Source organism: Aplidium turbinatum, chromosome 17 (genome assembly GCF_918807975.1).
Source record: "Aplidium turbinatum chromosome 17, kaAplTurb1.1, whole genome shotgun sequence".
NCBI classification, from domain to species: domain Eukaryota; kingdom Metazoa; phylum Chordata; class Ascidiacea; order Aplousobranchia; family Polyclinidae; genus Aplidium; species Aplidium turbinatum.
In genome coordinates, this window is record NC_137488.1 from 13,301,439 (window position 1) to 13,319,983 (window position 18,545).

General features: G+C 35.7%; 1 protein-coding gene across 1 annotated transcript; it reads left to right on the forward strand.

Annotated features, from left to right (window-relative positions):
• The first annotated feature begins 300 nt into the window (after positions 1 to 300).
• On the forward strand, positions 301 to 18,279 carry LOC145786577 (uncharacterized). Its single transcript, XM_082598259.1, has 8 exons — positions 301 to 443; positions 836 to 1,063; positions 3,759 to 3,859; positions 6,190 to 6,355; positions 6,687 to 6,798; positions 12,487 to 13,515; positions 15,334 to 15,438; positions 16,253 to 18,279. Exons 1-7 carry the CDS (start codon positions 381 to 383, stop codon positions 15,435 to 15,437), a joined length of 1,803 nt encoding a protein of 600 aa, XP_082454385.1. The 5' UTR covers positions 301 to 380; the 3' UTR covers position 15,438; positions 16,253 to 18,279.
• The last annotated feature ends 266 nt before the right edge of the window (positions 18,280 to 18,545 follow it).

The following is an 18,545-nucleotide window of genomic DNA, read 5'->3' on the forward strand; positions in this document are numbered from 1 at the left end:
TGAGAAGTTTATACCAAGATGTTGGGTTAGCAATGCATTGTATGGTCTGACAGCATCAAAGCAAAATGGCAACATGAAAATAATGCAAGAGATATTACGGTAGTGGATATCCCTTGCATAATGTGGATCGTAATTGTGTTTGGTTCAAAAATGTGTTTCGGCGGAAATACAACGGATGCTGAAGCTTAACACAAAGTTAAACTTGTCACTCATTTGAAAAATATTAGAAAAAGCGAAGTTCAAATGGGCAACTTTATACCATTGAATAACAATTTTTTTACTTTTTTCTAACAGGAATAGTTTAGCTTATATATATTTTGTTTCTTGGTATGCTTCATGCATAACTTTTGAGATTGAATAAAAGAAAACACAGTACGAAGATGTCGTTTCTCACTTATCACTCATCTCCGCCACACAATAGTAGAAGCCTTGTAACTTCTCAGGTAATTGAACATTTTTCTAAACCTATGTTCCACTCTGTTAATTAAGTCGTTTGCTTTGTGGCTGTAAACCCACATTTGACACGGTCGTTTTGTTTTTTTGGAACACGCAGAGTTGTCTTAGATTAATTGGAATAATTAAGACTTTTAAGCAACATTGTTTTTATGTAAGAAATAGCAATATGGTACTCTCTGCTATTATTTTGGTTGTATCACATTGATTTTATCACACTGCACATCCACTTGGATCATTGCTAAACTAAAGCAAAAATATTCTATGAAAAGTTTTGTGACAAACTTTTATCGTAGAATTATGCTTGGTTTTATGCGAATATTAATTGTCAATAACCTTCCACAAGCAATTATTCTGCAAAGTATTTCTTTTAATTTGATAGGGCAACCGAGGTACCGACACCGAATCGAATTCGAGATTGACTCTTCCTTCACCCCGTTGCCCGGTGGGGTCCTTTCCTTTTCCCGCAGACGGTCGTAGTTTGGCGCCGAAGATACCGGATTTAGCTTCTGCTTTGTACGGCTTACCTTATGGTGCTCATGCCGTCGCACCATCATTGTACACGAATCTTCCATCTGGCATCGATCCCACTGCGCTGTATGCAGCACTTGTAAGTTGGTCTTACGTGTCCAAATTTCTAGATACGTTTTTGTTGTTATTTACTTATGACATAATGGGTCTACCTTATGTCACAAAAAGATCACTTTTTTACTGACGGGTGAGCGAATATAAACTAAAGTTTATAAAAACAGCGGTTCATTTTTGACCATATCATTGAGGCACCAACAACTAAGAACTGTACAAATTATGCACTATTCATGTCTTTTTGTTTTTGGTTTGTTTTAAACTTACACATATACATTCAAAGCAAAGAATTCACCCAAGTTCAACACCTCTAGAGAAGTTCGAATTGGTGAAACACTGAAAAAGAAACACAAATTGTTTATGATTTTGTACCATTTTTTCTGCTTTTTCCTAATAGAAGTTCTTACAAAGTATTCCATCTCTTTTGATTTTGTGTCATGCTATTGTTGGAGCAATTAGTGACGACTTCATCTCAATAAATTCATCCATAAAGCAAAGTATTCTCCGATTTGATTTATTTGAGACTCACGTGAGATTAATCTTGTGGCCTACATCATCTTATCATTGCCAGACGTTGTAAAATTGAAAAATTTCCAAAAACTGGGAGGGATTCGCAACGTGTGGTGTCAAAAATTGCATAGAGCGCATTGATTTGTTCAATCAATGAAGTGTATTTGCGAAATGCTTGATTAATTTTAATTCGTGCGCTCATTCGGCCTGCGCTAATTGCTGTGTTCTTGCTTTGTTACAATAAAGCGATCTATACTGTATATTAAACACACAGCACGGACTCAGACAGCAAATCAACCGTTTTTTACATTGATTGAACGTCTGCAGACGTTGAATCAATGTGAAAAACGACTACTTTGCTTCTGGGGAGTAATAAATTAGCAAGAAGGCGCTTATCTGCAACAATTTATTCAAACAAATTCAACTCTTTATTGATAATGACATTCAACACTATCGCTTTACTCAGATAAAATATCTTACTAATCACATTCTGAAGTTAATATCTTGCATGCATACAACGAAACACGTTAAACAAAAATGAAAATCTATTGCTGTAACGGTGTAACCTTGTATTGATGCAGTATTGCAATGAAGGACATCTTTCCACCCTGGTAAGACAAACATATGGACTGGATGAGGTCCATTCAGATTTATCTAGAGATAATGTGCTCCCTTTAAACCCTCCAAAGTGTGTATTTATTTAGATAACAGATTGGGTAATGGCTATAGGTTGACTAAAAACACTCAATTGTTCAAATAAATCAGCCATTTCTTGCTTGAAATAACTAATTTATGACATAGCGGTTGCATTCAGAAAGTCTATTAATTTACTGTGTTTTTCTACCTTTATCGCATCTGTTTGCGAGTTACATTCTCACTATTTCACATGTATAGCGGTCATTGAGAAATTGAATTGAGGATGATTTAGATATACTGAATTTAAAGCTTATTTTTGTTGTTGAGAGCCAATTGAGTTGTTAATTCAACCTGATTGTTGCTCTGTCATGGCGAAAACATACTAGCATTCAGATTGAGTGAACTACCATTTTGTAAGTGTAACTAGATAAGTAAAGTTTTAACTAACTTTGAGGTTCAAGAGATGAACGTTTCAAATTATCCATCAGACACATCTTGGACAAAAAAGCACAAATACTTTTCAATATAGTTGCTAAGTATAAAGTTTGTTTTTTCCTCTATATTTTACGGTTGGCTTTTGCGCAGCTTAAAAAATCTGCCTTTTTTGCATTGATTCAACATGAAAAGACGTTAAATCAATGTTTGCTAGCCGGGTATGCTTATTTTCTTTCATCTGGGGGGGTCCATGTGTCTTGTAAATCTAATTGCAAAAGTGAAACGTTTTTTTTTTGCTTTCACGCAACACCATGCGAGCTGTTGTGATTGTGTCTAAAAGGTTAGATTCTGTCTGATATTCATTCAGTATCTTTTAAATGGTATGGAAATGCTCTGGGAATATCCTACCCTTTGGGACAAAAAGGCTTGCTTTTTAGCAGTCGAAGCGATGTAGAAGCAATGTCAAGGACAATTTCAATCGCCAATGCAATCACAGTACAAAGCGTTTTATTAATGGTTTTAGAACACCAAAAAATAAATTTGTGAAACTTTAACTTGTGCAAGAAAATAAGAAGTAAACTTTGCAGCAAGTAAGCATACACCATGGTCAATTCTTGATGACCAAAAAAGCTTTCTCGAGCATTCACTTGAAAGTATTTTGGTCTAGCCAAAAGCTTTTCTTGTGTCAGTTTAGCGTGTAGCTATAACACTTGAGATTCTAACTTTACATTGCGTATATGGAAATCACAATCTATGTTTCACGGTGGTAACACGATAGTTTCCATAAATTAAAACCTGAAAATTGCACTTCAAACTATTGGCATGTTGTAATTGTTGGGTGAAAGATTGAAACTGCCTGAAATATCTTCTGGTATGCAGCTCCACTCGTTTTTGAAATGCTTATCAACATTTTAAATGCAGAACCTCTTGACTTTTCTGTTCATTAAACCGTTGCGTGAAGCTTTTGACCCAATTTTAAATATCATTTAAGATTTTAGTTTTCAACTAATTTTCCTGCGCTTGATCATCCTAACGAATTTATCAACCATCAGCGGAAATATTTATTCGAGTTGCTTTCCACATACGTCATCAATTTTTTGCTTTTGGAGGAGTTTTTAACTAAGTCCGTTTTCCTGCAGAGCCGGATGGATCCAAAAGACATCCCGACCAATTGGAGAGGAGCTTATCCACAGCTTGGATCTTACGATTCCGCGTTAGCTTCGCTTTTTTATGCCGGAGGGTAAGTTGTTTTTTATATGCACCGAATGGATTTGAGAAATTCAAATTTGCATTGATCTTAATATTGATTTTAATAACTTTCGCTTTGTTTTGTTCATAACAGTGTCAGCTATATCATTAACAGCATGGGAATAAAGAGCACCAGGTTATTACAACTCTATGAACAAAACACTTTGTTTTTACTTCTTGAAGTTGTTTGTTTCAGCAGTCGTGTATACTACATAATAATAGATATTAATTAAATGTTGGAAGCTGGAGACCTCACACGATCAGCCGTTTAACGGTAGTTATCACAATACTATATTGTTTTATGGTATGGGGTCAAAAAGTCACATTTCAAATTATTTCAATTGATGTTCCTGTTTTGCCATGTGCTTCATATCAATGCAACTTTTGCGGCTTTGGAAATTGTGGCTATTGAGGTTTAACTTTAAACAATAATTCACATTGAATGATGACTGAAGTTGGCCCCTTCCACCATTTTGAAATCGGTCTGTCACGTCAAATGTCCTGAAAATGAAGTTTGGCATGAAATTCAATTAAAAGTATTGCAGCTTACGCGTTGTACTCAGCTTGCTACAGTTTCCAATTAACCTGCTGCAATAATCAAAATTAATTCAGTTTTTGGAAGAAACGAGCGCATTATGTTCAGTACGGTTCAGTGAAGCTATATTCCCAGCCACTGTCTATTGTCAATTGATTCGACTGCAATATACGCGTGATATTGTAATGCCAGGACATGCCCTTTAATTGACATTCTGAGCGAAAATGAAAGAAATTGATCTGTGCTTTGATGTTGCGTGACAGTCCCTCGTGTTCCTGCTTGCAGTTACAAAGTAATCTTGGGCCAGTTCTCCGTCTCGTGTCTTGGATTTCGTCAACTTGTCGTCTGTATTGACCACTCATTGCACGAATTTGGCCTTTATTAGCCAGTATGGAGGCCTACATTGTCTAGGACCCGCTTTTTTCGACTTGGAATTACTTCTAGATTTGTTTATTATTAAAACCGTATCCAACAGAGACAATTTTTCAAAACAAATTATTTCGTCACTGTAACTTTTGCATAAACCAAACTTAACAATCAAATCATGGTACTGTTCAGGTTTAGGCTTGTATTCGATAATAAATAATGAAATTGGATTTTACCGCCATCGTTGGCTTAGGTTATCACATAGCATTGTAATTAGTTCACGTTTCAGCTTGTCTTTTTGCTTGCCATTTGTTTCTCTTGTACGATCCAACAAATATTGCAACAACATTCTGTTGAGATGCTCATCTCAGATTGGTTATTATCGTTTTTTCTTTTGGAAAACGCTACGCTTGCCAACAGTCATTGACTTCAACATTGGCCACAGGAAGTTGGACGTAATTGTTGCACATCCAGATTTTTTTCTAGTCATTAAAATTTCTGATTTATCATCGCTGCTGTTGCAGCCGGTATTGCTTGTAGTTCAACCGTGTCATAGGCATATATATGTGTAACTTGGGTCAAAAGTGCAAATCGGTAAAGAACGTATGCGGACAAATATTGTCCTAAGTCTGTCCTTTTTTTTGTTTTTCGACAAAACTTCCATGTGATGACTTGACACTGCTGGTTGAAAGAGCCAAGAAAGAAAAGATTTTTCAGCACAGTTTTACTTTGTTGGATTTTTTATTTCTGAACTCAATTTACTTTACTGTAGGCTATTCAGAAAAAGTACCTTCAAAGTGCACAAATAATAAGACCAATCAGCATTACGTAATTTAAAAATATTCACTGGAAATTTTGGTACAGCCTATTTGTTGAAATACATTGGTACATTTCGTTCCGTAGACGAACATGGCTGATGTGCTAATGATGTAATGTTAAGCTAAGTTTAACAGATGTGTATTCAGATTTAACATCAGCATATGAGTGCTAGCGAGGGATATTTGTCATTTCAAAATGCTTTGAGCACAGTGTTAAGAGGAAACAAAGTTTGTCGTTTATTACTGTTTGAATGTCGATGGTATGTGCTGTTAAAAGCATCTACTCTGTGCAAAGGAAACGACAATGCAACACTCAAACCTCGCGAAACATGTGTTTGTTTCCTGCCTGTCAAAATAGAAAGAAACATATGTCGATACATCTTTAACCAGTAAATGGGCTCTGATTTTGCATTGCTTGCAAAGTTGACGAATTCGTGTGATATTCTCCTTTCAAAGGCAGCTTGAGTACACAGAGGGTCTTGGTTCCCGCTGTTGATGGTAGCATTGATTGAACATCTCACGAATTTGAAATTGCAGGTTTATTGTTAAATTCTACTAGATGTGTTTTTGTTTTTGAAATTTCAATCGACATTATGTCTTCAGCTACCCTTCTATGATGCTGGCTGATCGTGTACCACCGCGTAAAAACGCCACGCGAGAAACAACAGCGACACTTAAGTCTTGGCTAAATGAGCACAGAAAAAATCCTTATCCCACCAAAGGGGAAAAGATTATGCTGGCTATGGTTTCGAAAATGACATTGACGCAGGTAAAATACCAGCTTGCAAGTGTGATTTTTCAACAAAACCTATTTGTTTTATGTCTGGCTTATATTAGCAAAGAATATTTTTACAGTAAAATTTTTATATAACTGAGTTTGTGATGACTTTTGGGGGTAGAACTCACCAACTTAGTGACTTTACTCTAAATCTACAATTTTTATCACTTGGAAGAATACAATGGAACCAAGGTTTTTAGTTGAGTAGTCGGCAGCGATACAGAAATATTGCAAAAAATTTTCTTTCCGGAATTGTGCATCAACTATTTAATCCTTTTCATTATGGAGTGTTTCACTTTCAATAAAAACAAATGTTATTCAGGTATCAACATGGTTCGCTAACGCAAGACGTCGACTGAAAAAAGAAAATAAAATGACTTGGTCACCACGAAATCGCTGTAGCGAAGATCGAGACAGCGACGATGAAAGCAGAGGTGAGTTTTCTGTTTTGTGATAGCAAAAGTTTATCTTTTGCAAATTCTTACATAAAATTCTAAAATACTAATTAATGCAATAAGCTTGTCGGAGCGAATATGCATAGCGCCATTTTGCAACATGAAAACATGTTTTTTCAAATTAAGGTTTTCAATAAATTTTGAAGTTTAATCAAAATGTTCTGGCAATATGGCGTGTGCTTTTCTTTTGTGAATGGCGAAAAGAATATTGCGTGACAAGCCTTTAAAATCTGAAGCAATTAAAGGCAATACGCCAGCAAGATCTTGTGTTAAGAAGTGGAGTATTTATGTGAACTTCGTCTGATTGTTTGTAGTCCCAGCCCTTCACTGCCAGCGTTGCAAAACACGCGTGTTACCTTTTAGCTAGAACCGCCATTATTACGTCGATTTAATGTCAGATAAGGTTGAAAGCGATGTACGCCGGTTGTTCTCTGGCACAGGTTTGTCGGAACTTGCAAACTGTGCCATCGGTCCTATATTAATCTCGTCGCAAAGTAATCCAACTTGCGAATTAATCCTTTACATTTTTTAATTAATATGCCCCATTGAAAAAGGTGAAGTGCCAACAAATATTTTAACATGCAATACAAAACCGCAGGTGGCCCAAAAAACATTAATTTGACCAATTGAAGTTTGGACGCAAATATTTTTGCCTCCATTCCCGAACGAAAACAGTTTTTTAGCACATTTCTAGATTTTGCCAAACCATCAGACAGCATTAATAGAATTATTTTACAAACAGTTTAAAGGAGCGTCGTCAAACTTTGCCAAGCCTGTTCCTTAATCTATAATATAGAACACATGAATTTATATGCAGTTTGAAAGCTATATTTGTTAAATTAGATGCTTCTTTGCTGCTCTATTAAAGCTCAAGTGTTGAAAAATAAATCAAACTACCGTAAATATTGTAAATCGGACCTTATAGTTTTTTCTGTAACTTTGTTGACATAATATTGCTGACAAAATGACTATTCGACACTGAACTGCAAATTTTTCTTTTAGCAAGAATCATAATGGTTTGAAATGATTTTATCGGAAATTTAGTCTGAATCATAAAATCACATCATGTTGTATTGCTTTTTGATTTCCGGGATAAATGTTTGCCTGATAACGACCGAGGATCATGTACTTGGACCTTTGCCCATTATTCAATGATTTAGCACGCTATCTGGTAGGCGGGAGTTATCGCTTGTGTCTCATTATGAGCTAATTCTGATGCTTTGATTTAAACTTATCCTTGTCCAGACCTGAAAAATTTTGATTGTTTTTAAAAGCATTGTATGGCGTTATGTAACAAGTGGTTTTCAAGGATGATTGGTTGAAAGAAATCAGGACTTTTTGCGTTCGACTTGCAATGGTTGTTTGACCTTTTCGAAATCGACAATTATTGTATTGCGATAATCCAATGTCTGATGCCTCAGGTTTTACTCAAAGTAAAATGTGAAGTATTCATCAATTCAGTAACCCGCTCAACTTCCGTTTTGCCTTGTTGATACACCTATAGCCTTTAAATTTGTTTTAATTTGGAACAACATACTCTTGAAGCCATTAAATTTTACTATAGAGCAGTTTCGAAATGTTTAATCGGCCTTTTGACTTCCGATGTCCACGCGATAATGCCCGGCCGTATAAAACGTGACATCAAAACTTGACAGCAACAGAATGTGAAAATTGATGTTACTTTGCATTAGCAACGTAAAGTTAAAATATATTTTCGATTCTCCACAATTTAATACATTTGACAGCCAAACATTAAAAACAGTGGTATCTGGATAAAGAATCTTGCGCAGATCCAAAACCAGCAAGAAGATTGTGTAACTGCTTAAATGACTCACCATCTGATTAAACTAGCAAACAGTTGTATTATTTTACCGATTTAGGCTCACACATAGCCTATCTAATCTATGTTATTTCAAGCAAAATAAAAGTTTAATTATATCATTAAAATACTGTTTTGATTTTTTTTTCGTTCACTACCTAGGTATTGTAAAGTTGTTAATATTGAATCTTTTATCACAATGATGTAAAGACAATAAATTTTAAATTAATAACGCATTCTAACGTCATTGTGACTATCAAACACTTTAATTATGTAAATATTATTTTCCAAATTAATAGTAATGCAATGAAACCTACATGCGAACCAACTACATTTAGCATAATTGAACAATAGTTTGAACAGAGAATCATTAAATAACATGATATACGTTTTTCTGGTGCAAACGATAGGGGTTAGGTCAGGTAGTTTTTTGTCGTATCCAGGCTTACACCCAGTGGTTGAAGATTTAGATTAAGTGGAGGCAAGGAAGCCAATCTTCGTGTCCACCTCAGGCATGCCAATAAGTATCTTGCCAAAGACACAGCCGCATGCCCTTGAGCGGTGTCGAACCGGCGCCCTTTTGATTGCCGTTCCAGGGCTCTTACCACTCGGCTATGCAGCCGACAACCGTCAACTTTCAAACAAAAATTATCGCTCAAATTTTGAAAATAGAAAAAGAGTTTAAATGTTATCAATCAACAAAAAACTTAAATGACGTCAGAACAGGGGAAGAGTGAACCGTATGAGTCATGAAGATTGAAGAATCAAATTGTATACGCAACACTGCATAGTTTTAAATCAGCATAAAACCAAATTAAATACATCAGACAAACACTTACAATAGTAAATTTCGGTTTCAGGTTTCAAATTCACACTACATATTTGAAACCTTTCTCAGGAAATCTGTAAAGCTTTTTCTTGTCATTGTTTATTATTTTTATTAAACGATACCCAATGCTGTTCTGTATGAACTTTGGAATAGGAATTGTCGCGTTTCAGACAAGACCCTTAGAAATTACGTTATGTTTCTTGTTTGAAGTCTAGCGTCCATATCTGAATGTAACTTATATGGTCAAGTTTATCAAATAAAATTTCCGAAGTAACATTGTTCACAATGCTCATCTTCAGCATGCAAGAGACATTAAGGAGTATGTAGATTACGTTTATTGCCGTTGTCTTAAAGCATAACCATTCAAGTGACATCAATGCAGTAGGCTACAACAATCTTTAACCTGATCACAACAGTTTTGTCAAATTTTCAGTTTAATTTGTTTTAGAATTGTTAGAAATTGCGTTTATAAAGCTTCGAAAAAACAACGTTATGTCAATCTTAGCGCACCTGCAGCAGGAGGTTATATTTTAAGCAACCTTTGCACGATATCGGTTTCTTTTTATTGCTTGTAAGCATCTTACCAATGTTCCAAAGGACACAGTTCAACACCGACCAACAACACGTAGCTGTGTGGATAACATCCTTGAAAGCAGACAGGAAAGTTCACTTCTTTGCCTTCCCAACCATTTGATCTAAATCTTTAACCACCACATGTGAAATTAAAGAAGCAAAAAAAAATCTATTGAGTGACTTTATAATTTATACGGTGACTGGATTTTCGTTAAATAACGTTTCTTAACTTACTAAAAGATAGGCTTAATCACTTGTATGCAACTGTGCCCCAATGTAAAGAAGATTCCGCCTCCGTACGAGCATGTTTCCTCTGCCCGGACACAAGCAGTATGAAAACTCCATGCAAAATTTACGTGGGTGTTAAGATTTGACCGTAAGATGAAATAGACTCATTAGCGTAGTTTGTTGTTAATTAAATGTGTTTTGAATTTTTGACATTTTAAACCGCAACACATGTAGAGAAGCTTACACAAGCAATTTGTACTTGTGTCAATGTGTGGCGTATGTGCCAAACGACCATGATTTCTTCAAGACTTGAAGGCTTTACTTCAATTTTTGTCTCTTGGTATTTTTATATAGTTAACTTAAGTTTTTTTCTAATAACTTATCGGAATTTTGACATTGGCAAGATACGTGATTTGCACCTTGGGTTGGGCAAAACTTATTTGCGCATTGCTGTGGTTGTGGAGTTCCCTTTGCAACGGTCACATCCCGCAGTTACTTGATTGACAGCTCAAACAGACTTTACTTGCCTCACAATGTGTTAATTATTCTTTAGCACAGTGTCTATTATTATCAACCATTGTGTTTTAGTTTTCTTCTGAATAACTTTTCAAAGATAAAGTTACTGATATCCACATTTTAGTTTATATTACCAAGCTTCCTCTTAATAGAATTTTAATTTTAGTGCATTGAAACTTGGATGTTTTTTTTCTTGTTTGTTATTTGACGGCAAGATTTCTTTTACGCTTAGTTTGCATAAACCCACTCCATACCTAAACCTGTTGGTATCACAAGCTTACCTGATGTTTAGGTACAGAGTGCTGATATAAATGAATGTTGACAAACCGCTTCTCAGACAATAATACTTGCTGTTTTGTCTTGGCCCTATGGAAGCATTGCAGAGGATGCCCCCGGTTGCAGAGCTACAATGAATAGAAGGGTCTTGTTACAACTTCCGTTGATTAAAAATATACCTTAGATTGTTTGCGCGGTTAAAATGCACTTGCCGAAACTCAAAAGAGATCGCTTTATATTTGTCATAAACACAAATCACGTATTGTTTAACATTAAGTCATTTCTATTGAATGAAACATTGCTATGCAAACAAACTGTAAAAATATAAAACCATGATAGCAACTTTACACCTAGACCTAAAAAGAGCATTTGAACTGTTTGCAAAGACCACCCACAACAAAAACATTTTTGTACGATGGTTCATCTATTTTCAGTCCCTGAATCAATGTGAAAAGAAAGAAACTTGAAGGAGAGTTCGTCTTGTTGTACCACAAGCATACAAAGCCGAGTATAGGCCTAATACCACCGATTCAATAAACTTATTTTTAATACAAACAAAAAACGGTGCCAGCACAGTAGGCTACGTAATGTGCAAGCGAAAACAACCTTCAGCTATACTGTATGTACAGTAGACCCAGTAGAGTATGGTATGAATAGATCAAGAAAATGAAATATCTTCTGACAAGTGTCAAACTCATAACAATGCTTGATATGAACGACTCGGTTACATGTCTGGTAATACAAACGAATTTATTTTCACACCAGTCAATTCAATCATAAAGAACTAAAAATCGATTTCTAGCAGCTAGATCATCTTCAGTTAAGCTGAAAGCAACACAAAAAATCAAATGATGAAGGGGCAAAAGAATGAAAAACGATTCACTCTTTCTACGTTAAAGAATTGATAAAAACGACTATTTCTATATTTCCGTAGAAAAGACTAGTACTTTTTCTATCAATTCTTTAACGTAGAAAGAGTGAAACGTTTTTCATTCTTTTGCACCTACGTTATTTGATTTTTGTGCTGTTTACTTTCAGCTTAACTGAAGATGATCCAGCTGCTAGCTGATCGAAATCGATTTTTATTTTATTTTTAACTGTTCATGATTGAACTGACTCGTGTGAAATTTTTTTTATTTATATTGGTATGAATAGAGCGTTTTAAATTTAGGGTAAAATTACGTTAATAATCCTAATAATACACTTTATTTAATACAATATATCATTTTGTATGTAACATGCGTATAAGTCAAATACTATTCTGGCACCCAAAAACGACTTTAACAAGTATTTACACCGCACCGTTTTTAACTTAAAAGTATCGGCTTTGCTCATTGATAATGCAAAGTGTTTGCGATTTTCGTGCGGTCTAAGCATCATTGCAAACTGTTCCAAACAGTCATAGATTGTACTGTGTTTGTTTCAGATGGTCCTGTTTCTGCACATCATAAACTTGACGATATCAACAACCGAAGATCGAGTCCTCTGAAGGATGACGATGCATCACCATCTGAATCGGAGAGGTCTGAAAATCATGTGGTGCCAAATGGAATTCCTCTTCAACATTACCACCAGCAAATGATCATCCGGCAGCTAGCATCACTTTCTCCTCACTTGCGAACTCCGGAGGCGATTAAGTGTTATCAAGAACAGATGCAGCTTTGTTCTAGATGGGGTGCATCCAGAGCTATGGACGCCGTTTCATCTCCTTCTTCAGCAGCTTTACATCAATCGCGCCCAATTATTCCTGGCCTGTTTGACAATCAATCTTCTTCCCTATCTGTGGCTCATCAACGCAAAACAAGCTTAAGCTCTCCTTCTTCGTCTTACGAAAGATCTCCTTCCCCACTTCACCGTGATGCTACTAGATTACCATCTTTGCTAGAACAAGCTAAATCTAGTAGCAACAGTCAAGAAGAAAAATTGCACAATAAAAAAACAGAAAGTCTTTCAAATAGCAAACCAGCAATCTGGTCGCCTGTCAATATTGCAGTCGAAAAACCAAGAGTTGAAACTAAGTCTTCTTCCCCAATTAGTTTAGCAACACATCACCATCCGTTCAGCAGCTCAACAGTCATTCCGGAGAAAAAGAATCGACTTAGTCCAGACTCAACGGTAAGCGCCATTTCTTGTCATACCGAGAAGTTGGATCCTTCACAATCTCCGACAGCAAACACGCCCAGAATGTGGACAAAGGAGAACCCTTCCCATGAATCACTTACCATCCAACAGCAAGGGCTTGCAGCAACCTTGGCGTCTTTGTCTGGAGGAAAAAGCGAGTCAATATCCCACAGTCGACTTGTACAGCAGTTTCATCGCAATATTTTTTTCAACCCTCAATGTGCAACACCGCAAGATTATACAGACAAAGGAAATCGTGGAAGTGAAAAATCCATCTCATCCCCTTCAAGGGTGGAGAATCCAGAGAATCTTTCCGATCAAGAAGCAAATACTCGTAAGTTAAACATTTTCAAAGTTTGTTTGATTGAAAAATCACTATCTGCGTAGCCTACATGAAACAGCTTGTAATATTATACTAACAAAAAATAACATTAACAAGCCAAAAATTGTGCAACGTTAAGAAGAGAAAATTAGAAAACTGGGTTTTCCCAAATAATATGTCGGGTTTTAAAAGAATTATTCTTGGTGTAAATTATATAAACGATATCAGGAAACACAATGTCTACAAACACTGGTAAATATAACAGAAGAACGAGAAGGTAATGGATCCGTGCTACCAATACCCGAGTGCATAATACAGTTTACCTGCTAGGCTAGAGACAATGTAGCGATGGTGCTAAATTGCAATGGATTGTGTGTGCGCAGGTTGCCAATTGTGCCGCACTAAATGCATTTTAGTTTCTATGTATTACGAATTGATAGACAGGGTGTCACTATTAAGAGTTTGCTTGTTTGCGCGGATATAAGCCTTAAAGAAAGGATACCAAACGTGGTTTCATTTTTCGTAATTTCTATACTGAACAATGATTGAATAAGCACGGAGTTTCCCAAGCTATCTTGGTCTTACAAAGACCGGATAAGTCTGATCTCTTGGGCGGAAAATCAGCAGCTTTTCGTTCTCGCGAAAGCGTAGGCGAAAGCTTTAGTTAACAATGCTGGTTTGCGTTGAAGACGGAAAACAAAGTTTATACCCATAAAACTAATTAATAGGATGAGCCAATGACACAGTGCTAAGCTCGTATATCGAAACAGCGACAAGAAATCCAGAATTTTTTCCCGCAATTTATTACAAAGGCAGTAACTTTCAAAAGTGCAAAATAGATTTTACTTCGGTTTCTTTTTTTGATTTTTGAAAAAATAAAGTTGTAAACGAGATGCTTGATAAATGAACGCTTAATTCACGGTTGCAATTATGTTGCATTATTGTGAAATTTTACAAATACTTATCAAATTTAACAAACCGAAGTAATGTTCGTGAGTTCACAAAACTTATAAAAAAAACGAGGTTAATCAAGTCCTAGTGACTCACAGATGGAAGTGCATGGTGTCTGTGACGCAGCATTGGCCAGTCAATGACCACTCGATCCACTGATAACATAAGCACAACAAAATTGCATTGGGCAAAAACTTGGATACAAGTTAGGTGGCTTGCTTTTGAAAAAAACAAGTCAAATTCCGGTGGAAATTTTGGAGGTGGTTTAGACTTTTATGTAGATCTTTTTCATTATGTCACTTTCATTCGTTCAAAAAATTTACTTTTAGACTCTTTTATTGCGGTAAAAATATGTAAATTCGATTTCAAATCTCATTGAGAATGATATTTTCAAAAAATCTTATGGACGATGATTTTCTTACAAAGAAAAATCTCACGCAAAGGGTAGAGTTAAGCGGGCTAAAGTTGATCAGGCGATAATTCAATTTAATTGTTTCTTTCTGATTTTCTTCCAAGTTGTTGGAAAAGAAAACAACTCATGCGATTGCCTTTTGCTTGTAGTGCTCAAATTCAAATCGCTGTAGTTGTCAAAGCAAGTAGGAAACCGGACATTGGTTTCATGCATTCCCACACAATATGGCAACTGCAATGATTCTATGAGTCAGCTTTGTATTGCTACGCACATGCTTCGAGTTTTTTAGTTTCTTTTCTTTTCTTTTTTCTGTATTTATGTGCTATTTGACGTGTTATTGACGTAAATGCGACATAAAAATAGAATCATTAAGACGGTATTTATTAGGACAAACGGTGAGAAGCATTTCAGATTCGATTCATTGAAGATACTTACAGAATTTCAAACGGTATTTTGTATTGTTTTAGCAATGAATTTGTCGAAACATACAAAGCAAAACGGAGATGATTGTTCTTTGATGAGCATGAAAATGGACCATGAAACAAGAGCGGCGTCTATCGTAGCCAACTAAAGTAAGTTTTGTCTTCATATTTTTCTCAGACATAAACAAACTGTGGCTGTTTGTGACGTGGCATTTCGCCCAGTTGAGAACATATTTGGTAATGCCACATGGCATATGCACGTTTATGTGCATGTCTTGATAAAGTGCTAAAAATATCGTTTCTTGGCGCTAAATTTAAAAAACATATATTTATGGGTATTTGTGTACCATATATCTTGTTAGTGCCAGCACAACAAAGGGCATGTTTGACGGAGGTTTTGTCTCGTATAATTTCTAGACCACTTAAAAAAATTATTTGAATTTGGTATCAATATTTTTCCATGTCACGACACGATTATAACCGGAAAAAATCGTAAATTTAACATGGATATAATGACAGTTGAATATGAGTTTTTATGCGTGTTATATTTTTCAACGACTTTACCAACATAGCAGTCAATCTTTAACGCTTCGTCACTAACGTTAGTTGAAAGTTATACAACATCTAATTTAGTACCATTTTCGTCTGATTTAAAGAAAACTAGGTCTTTGAACGCATTGCATTGCATAATTAGGTCTAAATACAATAGATATAGTTCAAAATACTTCCTTTGACTTTATGACCTTTGAGATGCTTTGCATAATAATTAAATGGTTTGTTTATTTATGTTAATTATACTTTAAGTTATTCTTTTGTTAACAGTTCTTTATGCTTTATTTGCTAACCTTCGAGACGTAGTTTTCTTTCAAATAACTGACGTTATTTGATGGAATTTCGTCATCGAATACTGATGAACCAAACATGAAACTTATCTGATCGTTTGTCTAATACGAATTCTTTACAGAGGGACTAAAGTATCGCCTTGATGGGCACCATAAACCGATTTTTGATTGAATTGGATGAAAAAATCTCTTCCGCTTATTCAACGACGCTGAATACGATGCACGAAACCTGTCATTGCTTGTTAGTGTTACCAAAAAAAGAGCGTAACTCATGCCATTTATTTAAGGATTGCAGCGAATATGCCTGGTTTCATTAGCCCTGCAAAACTTTGCTGAAACACGTTGCAGACGAAATTTGAACTGTTGCATCATCTTTCTTAGGAAATTTATATGGTGAACTTAATTGTTGAGATAGGTTGGATTTGCATACAGTTTTTGAAAACGACTTTGTCCTGATTACCAAATTTGACCTCAATATTCAAGAAACGAGGCTACTGTGAAGAATTCTTAGTTGGGCAGATCATTACATGTGAAAGAAATCATGCCAGACGCTTGCATAAAAAGTTGAATTGTTGTCGACCTTTCCGCTTGGCGACTTAAAATCATCGTAAAAAGGGTTGATTTTCTGGATTTTGGAAAAATGGTTTGCTTATGTTTCTGCGCTGACCATGATGAAATTATCGTTGAATTTTAACCTATCGTGGTAGCCTATGTCATGGTTGCAATTTCTCCACTGCCACGAATGTGGATCTGTTGTGTTTCCTATCTTTTATTGTTTGTTACTTTTTTCATAATCGGATTCTTAACCAGCTAGCAACATTCGTACGTTTTACTTCGACAACGTCTACCAACGTGAATTCATGCCAAAACGACGAATTTTCCTAGCTGGGTTACTTTATTTGAATTTTAAAGGTAATCGAATTAGGAAGGCAAATTGTGTGTTGATTTTTTGTTTGCTGAAGTTGTTTTAATGAAAACAAACAGCCTGATTATGCAGTTTGTTTGAGAACTTTTGTAGCAATGTTAAGTCGCCTTTATTTTAGTTACTCAGTTTTTTATGTTGCTGTCTAGTTTGATTGTTGTGTCGTTGTTTCGTACCGATCACGTTTTTAAGTGCTTTTCATAATCTAGAACTATAAATTAGTGTAGACTGATAAAACACGCACGCTTAGAGTTGTTTTCTTTTTTCTTCTTTTCGAACCATAGTCACTTTGGACGTGTTTCAAATGATGGTGAATGTACCTATGATGTTTTAAATTACTCATAGAGTGGCTAAACATGTAAACGCATTAGAGTAGGGTTATGCTAACCTTCTTCAGAGTTTTTCTTTGGCATTGAGAAAACATAAACCTAACTTGCGTGATTATTCAGTGGATACGCGACATTACGTGTTTATTTATTTGCTATGCGAGTACACTTTTTTGCCAATATCTCCTGAACCCATGAAAATTATACACATGTCAGCGATACGGTTCAATATCGTTGCAATGTTTGTTAAAAATGCTATGTTGCTGATTTCTTCAAGTAGTGCTGTTTGTATAATTATGAAGCTCTGACTGTGGCTGTACCTTTGCATGAGAATTACTCAACGTCAGTTGTTAAGACTGGAGTGCTGTGTTTTAACAGGCATCCTTTAAGATTCTTTCTCTTACACAGAGTAAATGATGACATGAAAAAGACAATTCTTGAACACTGTATCGTGTAGAATGGAGTTTACCCTTCCATTGCCTGACATGATTATACAATGCGTTTGGGTCCTCTTCACTGCATTTTATAAACGTTATTTTCATAAAGTGGTTATATCTACGGCACTGATTGCCATGGTTTCGATCCAAGCGCTTTGTTGCATGGCAAGTGTTGCTAGGTTTGGGATTGGGGTTAGAGTTTTGCTCTCTGCCCAGGACTTCAACATTTCCCAAAGCACAAGTTTTTGTTTTCTCAAATTAGGACAGAATTCCTTATCTGGCATCACCAGTGCTGTACATATAGCCACGCTCCCATTTTAAAGGTCTTATAGTTAAAGCTGTGAGAAACGACTGGTTTGCGTCATGGGTATGGTCGTGATCCAATAGTGCTGTTTCGGTTGGCTTAATGACATTTATTGCGTTAAATGTTGTAATAGAACCAGATATCATTAATAAACTGAAAATCAAAAGAAAACTGTTCTTGTCGTAATCAATGCCAGCACGTTTGGCACCAGCAATAGCAAGGCAATTATGCAATATGCTAATGGTTCATTTTCAAAGAAAAAAAGAAAAATCTCAGACTTCTTGGACGCGCTTTTCTTTATCAAGTTACAACGTTTCCTTACAGCAATTTTGGTGTTTTAAAAATCATGGCATTAATATCATTCATCAAGGTTGCTATTTTCAGTTACCATGTCATTGTCGTATCAAATCAAGTTATAACATATCA

Coding starts and splice junctions, on each gene's coding strand:
- LOC145786577 (XM_082598259.1), top strand. CDS start 381: ATGTCGTTTCTCACTTATCACTCATCTCCGCCACACAATAGTAGAAGC. Junction 6,356..6,686: donor CGAAAATGACATTGACGCAG/GTAAAATACCAG, acceptor AATGTTATTCAG/GTATCAACATGGTTCGCTAA. Junction 6,799..12,486: donor CAGCGACGATGAAAGCAGAG/GTGAGTTTTCTG, acceptor TGTTTGTTTCAG/ATGGTCCTGTTTCTGCACAT.